Source organism: Salmo trutta, chromosome 2 (genome assembly GCF_901001165.1).
Source record: "Salmo trutta chromosome 2, fSalTru1.1, whole genome shotgun sequence".
NCBI classification, from domain to species: domain Eukaryota; kingdom Metazoa; phylum Chordata; class Actinopteri; order Salmoniformes; family Salmonidae; genus Salmo; species Salmo trutta.
Window position 1 is genome coordinate 21,047,256 of NC_042958.1, and position 10,636 is coordinate 21,057,891.

A 10,636-nucleotide genomic window follows, 5' to 3' on the forward strand; every position below is an offset into this window, starting at 1 on the left:
CTCATCAGCGATTCATCAGAGATGCTGGACTGAGACAAAGAGTCCATGGCCCTGATACTTACATATTTAAAAAAAATCCACTTAGTTATTCTCTTTAGAAGACAAGTGGATTTATTTGAATGTGTTTTTACCCTCTTTTTCTCCATTTGGTTTTTCCTCCTGGTTCTTCTTGTTCTCCTCCTCCTCCTCCTCCTCCTCCTCCTCCTCTGTTTTCCCCTTCCCCAGCCTCTCTCGTTTGTCCTGGTGTTTGCAGGATGGCAGCTCCTCATCTGGTGCCTTAGTCTTCTGCTCGTCACCTGGTTCATGATTGATCTTCTGGTTCTCTTCAGCCTGGTTAACCAGGTTGTCAAACCTGGGTTTCTCCAACTCTTTTGGCTTTGGGGGTCTGGAGTTGAGCCAATAGGAGGGCAGGATGGGGAAATAAAATGGCCGACCAATTCCATACTGCCCTATAGGAGAACAGAAATAAACACAGAGGCGGTGCTGGTTTTAGAATCCAACCATCAAATAAGACCAATAGTTATGAACATCAAATCCAAAAGTACAAAAGTAACCAACTGGTGCTTAGTTTCAACATTACTCCTTCTATGACGTTCATTATTAGCTTTTGTAACTGATTTAGGCATACTTACTATATGCATTTCTGCCATGAGTCATAACATTATAGCCTGGTCCCAGATCTGTTTGTGCTACCATGTCGACTCCAAACATGGCATGACAAGGAGTGGCATGATGGCACAAACTGGTACCTAGGCTAATAGCATGGTGGTTACCTGGGAAGACGTTGTCGAGGTACCAGGCAAGGACGGCGTAGAGTACAGTATCCAGGGCCATCATAGAGATGGAGGTGAGGAAGGAGTACTCATCCCCCTCCAGAGGGCTGGTCTGGATGTTGTCCCACTGCAGACCCAGACCCTGCTCCTCATAACGGGACAAGTACTCTGTCCCAAAGCCAAACGCTACCTGGGACATCAGGCTCTGAGAGGACAGACATGGAGAGACAGACAGATAGACAGGCCACGGAAGGAACATCAACTGATGTTAGCTGTTGAGAGGGTTATCTAAACTGACTGTATGAAATGTTAGTCTTTTTAAAGGTGTAAGACAGCAAAAACATGCCAGGAGTCAGGAGTCAGAAGCTACAGTATGTACCAATGTCCACGCTAACATACCGTATCACTTAGAACGAATGCCAATACATTTCTTCATGCTAAGTGATATGTTAGTGTGGATATTGAAACATAGCGAGAAGAGTAAAGAATGAAGACAGGTGCATGTGTCCCAGGGGGACTTATTTGGAGGTTACACACCGCCATGATCTTGTCATCCTTGGTGATGCGGTCCTGCCATGCAAAGCAGAGGATGTGGGGCAGGTAGAGAGTGAAGTAGATGATACCGCTGCAGGCTGCAGCCAGGTTGGCCTTGTTAAAGAACACACTGAGTAGGAAACACTGCATGATGGTGGCAGTGGTGAAGGTTAGAAGAAACAGGAACAGGATTAGAGGGTTGCTGTAGTTCAACACCTTACCACCCTGGAAGACAGAATAAAGAATTGAATTGGTTTTGTCAGTGTTTAGAGTTAGAGTCCCTATTTGCTTCATGCACAAAGGAGAAGTTACAAATTGAAATCACATATAAGTGATTGAAAATTTGGGGGACAAAAGTAAAACGATTCTAGTTTATTTCCCGAATCTTCCACTAGAGGTCCCAACAGTACATTCAAAACAGCAGCCTTCTGAGAAGCTCTGATCTATGACATAAATTAATACTAATCATTGACCAACTAGCCATTTTGGTCATTTACAACTTGGACTGACCATAATGATCCCAGTGAGCAGGGAAGTGCTGGCAGCCATCATGAGGAAGCTGTCTATGAACCATGTGACCCACAGAACCCCATTGGTGACCCCCATGGTCTTCAGGGTCTCTTTGAGCCTGAGCTCCTTCTCCAAGACGATGCTCTTCACGGTCATAGACACTGAGTAGACCCACGCCAGCACCATGAAGATGGGGAAGCAACGGTTCAATGTCAGCATGAAGCTAGAGGAGGAGAAGTGGTACGAGAAAAGAAAGGGAAAGAGGAAAGGTGGAAAAGAGAGAGAGAAGACGAAAAGAGGAAAGGGGGGGAAGATAGAGAGAGAGGATATAAAAATGATGGGGGTAATCGATGAGAAATGACCATCAAAAAATGCAATTTCTAAACGCAACAATAACATTTAACATTGACAGGCAGGACTTGGGTTGGTATTTGTGTCTTAAGGTGTGTCACTCACAGGTCGTCCACGTAGCATGGGTACGGCATCTGTTGTAGGTAGACACCGAGGGGCCAGTCCTTGCCTGTCTGGGTCCTGATGATGCCATGCTCTATCATGTCCTGCAGATAGGCAAACCCCCCCCACACGTAACGGAGATCATCCACCGGGTCGGCCCTAGGACCAGGGTCCCAGTATCTGTGGCCATAGGGAGAGAAATAAGGAAGAGAGAGGTATATCTGAGGGCTTGATCTGCATTCAAGCATTTGGAAAAAAAATGTTTTTAAATGGATATGTTTGTCACTAAGTTACCTAACAAAGACAAATTCCACGCTGGGCACCATACCTGAATATCCCATTAATCCCATTTCAAGTAAGAGTTGCTTATGTTGCAAAACAGTTCATACAAGCATCATGATCTTGAAAGTAACCCTGATGAGTACGTAAGGTAAGGTAAAATCCACTCATTCACTAGGGAGTTATATACACTTACCTGTCCTTGATCTTATTGGTGCGCTCCACTGCGTCGATGTCCATGCGGATCTTGAACCGGACGTGGGGTGGAACCTTGGTGGTCCAGGGGTAGGTGTCCATGAAGACCAGGCCAGCCCAGAACTTACTCTCCCCCATCAGACTCAGAGCTCTGTGGGTCATCTGCTCCTCATCGTTCAGCCCAGAGAATTTATCCAGGATCAGACACTGTGGAAAGGAATTCATGGATTATGCACGGTGCGTTTGGAAAGTATTCAGACCTGTTCAATTTTTCCACATTTTGTTACGTTACAGCCTTATTCTAAAATTGATTAAAAAAATAAGATTTATCTTCAATCTACACACAATACCCCTTAATGACAAAGTGAAAACAGGTTTATACAATTTTTGCAAAAGTATTTTTTTTTAAATACAGAAATTCCTTATTTACGTAAGTATTCAGACCCTTTGCTATGAGACTCAAAATATAGCTCAGGTGCATCCTGTTTCCATTGATCATCCTTGAGATGTTTCTACAACTTGATTGGAGTCCACCTGTGGTAAATTCAATTGATTGGACATGATTTGGAAAGACATACCTGTCTATATAAGGTCCCAAAGTTGACATTGCATGTCAGAGCAAAAACCAAGCAATGAGGTCGAAGGAATTGTCCTTAGAGCTCCGAGAACTGCATTGTGTCGAGGCACAGATCTGGGGAAGGCTACCAAACAATTCTGCAGCATTGAAGGTACCCAAGAACACAGTGGCCTCCATCATTCTTAAATGGAAGAAGTTTGGAACCACCAAGACTCTTCCTATAGCTGGTTGCCCGGCCAAACTGAGCAATCGAGGGAGAGGGGCCTTGGTCAGGGAGGTTACCAAGAACCCGATGGTCACTCTGACAGAGCTCCAGAGGTCCCCTGTGGAGATGGGAGAACCTTCCAGAAGGACAAACATCTCTGCAGCACTCCACCAATCAGGCCTTTATGGGAGAGTGGCCAGACTGAAGCCACTCCTCAGTAAAAGGCACATGACAGCCCGCTTGGAGTTTGCCAAAACACACCTAAAACACTCTCAGACCATGAGAAATAAGATTCTCTAGTCTGATGAAACCAAGATTGAACTCTTTGGCCTGAATGCCAAGCGTTACGTCTGGAGGAAACCTGGAACCATCCCTACGGTGAAGATTGGTGGTGGGAGCATAATGCTGTGGGGATGTTTTTCAGCGGCAGGGACTGGGAGATTAGTCAGGATCGAGCGAAAGATGAACGGGGCAGTACAGAGAGATCCTTGATGAAAACCTGCTCCAGAGTGCTCAGGACCTCATACTGGGGCGAAGGTTCACCTTCCAACAGGACAATGACCCTAAGCACACAGCCAAGACAACACAGGAGTGGCTTCTGAACAAGTCTCTGAATTTCCTTGAGTGGCCCAGCCAGAGCCCGGACTTGAACCAGATCTAACATTTCTGGAGAGACCTGAAAATAGCTGTGCAGCAACGCTCCCCATCCAACCTGACAGAACTTGAGGGGATCTGCAGAGAAGAATGGGAGAAGCTCCCCAAATATGGGTGTGCCAAGCATGTAGCTTCATACCCAATAAGACTCGAGGCTGTAACCGCTGCCAAAGGTGCTTCAACAAAGTACTGAGTAAAGGGTCTGAATACTTATGTAAAAGTAATATTTCAGTTTTTATTTATTTATTTTTGAAAAAAAAAGGTTTTGCTTTGTCATTATGGGGTATTGTGTGTAGATTGATGAGGGAAAAAACGATTTCATCAATTTTAGAATAAGACTGTAACATAACAAAATGTGTAAAAAGTGAAGGGGTCTGAATACTTTCCGAAGGCACCGTACCTTGACTGCCACGTAGGTACAGTCTTAACATAAATTTGAATTTGGAAGGGGAACAATATCATTTGTGGGGCGTTTTGGTTTCTATATGAGGAAGAATAGCACACACACACGCACACACGCACACACACACACACACACACACACACACACACACACACACACACCACACACACACACACACACACACACACACACACACGGTCCTAATTGGGGCCACCAGTGTTGGTGGACTGTGGACTTGGACATGGGTTCCCATCCAGGGGGCTGGGGGGAGATTTAGGGGCCACTAAGGCCAGTGTTGGCTAGGGGGCCCGAGTTCAGATCCACTCTCATCTACTCTGACACCTCACCACCAGGCCTCCTATTGCAGCTGCTCCTCATCTGATTGAGCCATTCAACAACACAGTACCTATTACCACCATGGAGGTCCTGCATGGGCCCAGGGGGAAGAACTGAGACAAACAGAACCACCAAGACACACACATGCAGAGGAATGCACGTAAACACGCACACGCACAAACATGCAGACACACAGACGCGCACACACACACTCATTAAGACTGCATAACAAACCATACACACACACTCATTAGTTTGCAAAGCATCACCCCTCCCTAATAGCCTCCAATGACAAAACTGTTGCTACACTCTTCAATCAGACTATGCCATTGCTGTGCTGTACACAAGCCCATCGGATTCCGTAGACTGCGTTCATTGTAGCGGAGCTGAAAGAGGGTGGTCAGACTGACAGCTGTAGCGAATTGGGCTAAATCGGGCCGGTCTACTCTGTCACACTGAAGTGCTGTAAGCCTCACGGAAGATAAAGACAGAGGGGCCATGCGATCCACACAGTGAGGACCAGGTTGCCATTTTACCCCGTTCTGCCACCCCTGGGGCAAGAGGCCTTACCTGCTTACGCTGATTAGTATCGAGGGGGCGAGGGACGAGTTGAACTGTTCCCAAAGTGCTTTGAGGGGCCGGGGGCTGAGTTACACAGTTTGGCCTACTCAGATGGAGTGTCCTCGGAGAGACAGTGAAGGGAGAAAGGCCCGGCTGGGTTTTCTATCCTCCACTAGATTAGTAAGGTACAAAAGAGACTGACAGCTTTGCTTGTTGTTCTCCCTCTCCCCCTCCTGAGCAGATTTACATGTCTTTAGTAAGGGGCAAATTAGAAGGCCATTGAAAGGCCATACAGCGATCGTATGCTTATATCACATAGAGTGTGTACTGAGTGGGTGTTGTTGTCTGGAACTGATTCATGTTTATAGAAAGCAACAAGCAACAGGTCTGAGAACTGTGCTCAATATTTTCTTGTGGAGAAAACCTGTGAATTTGGACGTTTGGCATTTTGTATTGAGAAAGACAATGCAGATTCTGGTGAAAAGCTATAAAAAAAGTATCAAACCCATGAATCAAAAGACCAAGGGTTATGTTTCCGAAAATATAGTCTCGTGGTCGTCAATCCCCACCATTGTGAATGAAATGTATCATAGCTTGCAGCCCAGCCCATTCTAGTCCTGTCCCAGTCCTGACCAGCTCACCTCTCCATACTGGTTCATCATACGGATGACTTGGTCTGTGAAGTTGAAGACATTCCTCCAATCAAAGTTGGCCATGTCGTAGTCCCTGTCTTCTATTGGCCCGTTGTACAGGAAGTTGAGGATGTGTTTAGAGGAGAACTCTGTGTCCTGTAGACTCCTGTCAATGTAGTCCCTCACCGTGGGATTCCTTATGGTATCCTGTGTGTGTGGGGGGGGGGGGGGGGAGAACCATGCTTTAATGAAGACAGCTTCTCCATCTTAGCAGGGGAGCTCATTCATTTCCAGGCCCAGGGACAAATACTTGTCTGTGGTGACCTAAATGCCTGAACTGGACAAGAACCTGACACCTTCAGCACACGGGGGGAAGGCACCTACTGTACCTTCATACCCCTTGACTTGACCACATTTTGTTGTGTTATAGCCTGAATTCAAAATGTATTTCAAAAATATATATAATCTCCCCCATCTATACACAATACCCCATAATGACAAAGTGAAATCATGTTCTTTTCAACAGAAATATCTCATTCACATAAGTATTCATACCCCTGAGTCAATACATGTTAGAATCATCTTTGGCAGCGATTACAGCTGTGAGTCTTTCTGGGTAAGTCTCTAAGAGCTGTGAATATTTCTGGGTAAGTCTCTAAGAGCTTTGAGTCTTTCTGGGTAAGTCTCTAAGAGCAGTGAATATTTCTGGGTAAGTCTCTAAGAGCTGTGAATATTTCTGGGTAAGTCTCTAAGAGCTGTGAGTCTTTCTGGGTAAGTCTCTAAGAGCTGTGAATATTTCTGGGTAAGTCTCTAAGAGCTGTGAGTCTTTCTGGGTAAGTCTCTAAGAGCTGTGAGTCTTTCTGGGTAAGTCTCTAAGAGCTGTGAATATTTCTGGGTAAGTCTCTAAGAGCTGTGAGTCTTTCTGGGTAAGTCTCTAAGAGCTGTGAATCTTTCTGGGTAAGTCTCTAAGAGCTGTGAATATTTCTGGGTAAGTCTCTAAGAGCTGTGAATATTTCTGGGTAAGTCTCTAAGAGCTGTGAATATTTCTGGGTAAGTCTCTAAGAGTTGTGAATCTCTCTGGGTAAGTCTCTAAAAGCTGTGAATATTTCTGGGTAAGTATCTAAGAGCTGCGAATATTTCTGGGTAAGTCTCTAAGAGCTGTGAGTCTTTCTGGGTAAGTCTCTAAGAGCTGTGAATATTTCTGAGTAAGTCTCTAAGAGTTGTGAATCTCTCTGGGTAAGTCTCTAAAAGCTGTGAATATTTCTGGGTAAGTCTCTAAGAGCTGTGAATATTTCTGGGTAAGTCTCTAAGAGCTGTGAATATTTCTGGGTAAGTCTCTAAGAGTTGTGAATCTCTCTGGGTAAGTCTCTAAAAGCTGTGAATATTTCTGGGTAAGTCTCTAAGAGCTGTGAATATTTCTGGGTAAGTCTCTAAGAGCTGTGAGTCTTTCTGGGTAAGTCTCTAAGAGCTGTGAATATTTCTGGGTAAGTCTCTAAGAGTTGTGAATCTCTCTGGGTAAGTTTCTAAAAGCTGTGAATATTTCTGGGTAAGTCTCTAAGAGCTGTGAATATTTCTGGGTAAGTCTCTAAGAGCTGTGAGTCTTTCTGGGTAAGTCTCTAAGAGCTGTGAATATTTCTGGGTAAGTCTCTAAGAGCTGTGAATATTTCTGAGTAAGTCTCTAAGAGCTGTGAATCTTTCTGGGTAAGTCTCTAAGAGCTGTGAATATTTCTGGGTAAGTCTCTAAGAGCTGTGGATACTTCTGGGTAAGTCTCTAAGAGCTGTGAATATTTCTGGGTAAGTCTCTAAGAGCTGTGGATATTTCTGGGTAAGTCTCTAAGAGCTGTGAGTCTTTCTGGGTAAGTCTCTAAGAGCTGTGAATATTTCTGGGTAAGTCTCTAAGAGCTGTGAGCCTTTCTGGGTAAGTCTCTAAGAGCTGTGAGTCTTTCTGGGTAAGTCTCTAAGAGCTGTGAATATTTCTGGGTGTCTCTAAGAGCTGTGAGTCTTTCTGGGTAAGTCTCTAAGAGCTGTGAATCTTTCTGGGTAAGTCTCTAAGAGCTGTGAATATTTCTGGGTAAGTCTCTAAGAGCTGTGAGTCTTTCTGGGTAAGTCTCTAAGAGCTGTGAATATTTCTGGGTAAGTCCCTAAGAGCTGTGAGTCTTTCTGGGTAAGTCTCTAAGAGCTGTGAGTCTTTCTGGGTAAGTCTCTAAGAGCTGTAAATATTTCTGGGTAAGTCTCTAAGAGCTGTGAGTCTTTCTGGGTAAGTCTCTAAGAGCTGTGAATCTTTCTGGGTAAGTCTCTAAGAGCTGTGAATATTTCTGGGTAAGTCTCTAAGAGCTGTGAGTCTTTCAGGGTAAGTCTCTAAGAGCTTTGCACACCTAGATTGTACAATATTATTATTTAAAAATTCTTCAAGCTCTGTCAAGTTGGTTGTTGATCATTAAAGTCTTGCCATAGATTTTCAAGCCGATTTAAGTCAAAACTGTAACTAGGCCACTCAGCAACATTCAATGTCGTCTTGGTAAGCAACTCCAGTGTAGATTTGGCCTTGTGTTTTAGGTTATTGTCCTGCTGAAAGGTGAATTCATCTCCCAGTGTCTGGTGGAAAGCAGACTGAAACAGTTTTTAGCCAGTGCTTAGCTCTTCTCTGTTTCTTTTATCATAAAAAAACTCCCTAATCTTTACCGATGAAAAACATACCCATAACATGATGCAGCCACCACCATGCTTGAAAATATGTAGATTGGTACTCAGGGATTTGATGTTTTGGATTTACCCCAAACATAAGGCTTTGTATTTTGTACAGGCTTCCTTCTTTTCACTTTATCATTTAGGTTAGTATTGTAGAGTAACTACAATCCATCCTCAGTTTTCTCCTGTCACAGCCATTAAACTCTGTAACTGTTTTAAAGTCACCATTGACCTCATGGTGAGATCCCTGTGCAGTTTGCTTCCTCTCTGGCAGCTGAGTTAAGAAGGACGCCTCTATCTTTGTATTGAGTGTGTGTATTGATACACCCTCCAAAGTGTAATGAATAACTTCACCATGCTTTTTTTACCCATTTACTTTACCAATAGGTGCTATTGTGAGGCATTGGATAACCAACCCGGTCTTTATGGTTGAATCTGTGTTTGAAATTCACTGTTCGACTAAGGGACCTTACACATAATTCCCCTTTGAAATGATGGGGTATTGTGTGTAGGCCGGCGACATAAAATCTCACTTTAATCCATTTTAAATTCAGGCTTTAACACATCAAAATGTGGAAAAAGTCAAGGGGTATGAATACTTTCTGAAGGCACTGTCCCTGAAGGTGTGTCCCCCTAGACACAACTACCACAAAACAACCAACAAAAACGGGTCACAACTCTTGCAGCTCTGTCGCACGCTGGGTCTGTACATAGTCAAATTGTAGGCTTCGAGGGGACTCCTACGGTAGGTACACCTACAGCTAATTCCAGTACTGTAGACTACTGTTCAGAGTCTCTCAGAACATCTACCATCAGCCAACTAACACCCCTATCAGACCCCAGCAAAATCACAATCTACTTGAACAGAGCAATACTCAACCATGAGGTATCAAAGCTGAACAAACTGCATGCTATTAAGAAATGCTATAGCTGGAAGGAGGGTAGTGTAGAAACCTACCAAAAAAATATTGGTCAACAACAAATTCAATCCATCCTAGACAACTTCCTGGACAAAATGTTTCCCTGTAATAGTGACGGTGTAAACTTAGCAGTAGGAAGCCTGAATATAATATTTGACCTATCAGCTAACATATCAAATTCTAGCAGAAAACCTGGTTTGATGAAGAATGTAAAAACTTAAGAAAGAAATTGAGAAACCTATCCATCCAAAAACACAGAGACCCAGAAAACCCGACTCTACAGAAATACACTAAGAAAAAAGAAGAAACAGCATGTCAAAAAACAGCTCAATGTAATTGAAGAATCCATAGAATCAAATCCCTTCTGGGAAAATTGGAACACACTAAACAAACAACAACACGAAGAGCTATCCATACAAAATGGAGATGTATGGATAAACCACTTCTCTAACCTTTTTCCGGCCATATAACAAAGATCCATGAGCAAAAACATATACATGATAATTTACAAATCTTAGAATCAACTATTAAAGACTACCAGAACCCACTGGACTCTACAATTACATTGGATGAGCTACAGGACAAAATGCAAACCCTCCAACCCAAGAAGGCCAGTGGTGTTGATGGTATCCTAAACAAAATGATAAAATATACTGACCACAAACTCTTGAACATTATCATCAGCTCTGGTATCTTCCCAGTGGTGTGAAGTACATAAGTAAAAATACTTTAAAGTACTACTTAAGTAGTTTTTTGGGGTATCTGTACTTCACTACATTCCTAAATAAAAGTATATACTTTTTACTCCATACATTTTCCCTGACACCCAAAAGTACAGTACTAGTTACAATTTGAATGCTTAGCAGTACAGGAAAAAGGTCCAATTCACACACTCATCAAGAGAACGTCCCTGGTC

At 43.5% G+C, this 10,636-nt stretch overlaps 1 protein-coding gene across 1 annotated transcript in view; it reads right to left on the bottom strand.

The window, feature by feature from the left end:
* The window catches only part of abca4a (ATP-binding cassette, sub-family A (ABC1), member 4a), a 61,315-nt gene that overhangs the window by 24,473 nt on the left and 26,206 nt on the right, over positions 1 to 10,636 (bottom strand). Inside the window, exons 12-18 of the mRNA XM_029698123.1 lie at positions 6,122 to 6,319; positions 2,746 to 2,951; positions 2,274 to 2,450; positions 1,818 to 2,040; positions 1,311 to 1,532; positions 774 to 978; positions 132 to 449 (exon numbers count right to left, since the gene is read on the bottom strand). Of these exons, the coding sequence (XP_029553983.1) occupies positions 132 to 449; positions 774 to 978; positions 1,311 to 1,532; positions 1,818 to 2,040; positions 2,274 to 2,450; positions 2,746 to 2,951; positions 6,122 to 6,319 (1,549 nt within the window). The remainder of the gene's footprint in view (positions 1 to 131; positions 450 to 773; positions 979 to 1,310; positions 1,533 to 1,817; positions 2,041 to 2,273; positions 2,451 to 2,745; positions 2,952 to 6,121; positions 6,320 to 10,636) is intronic.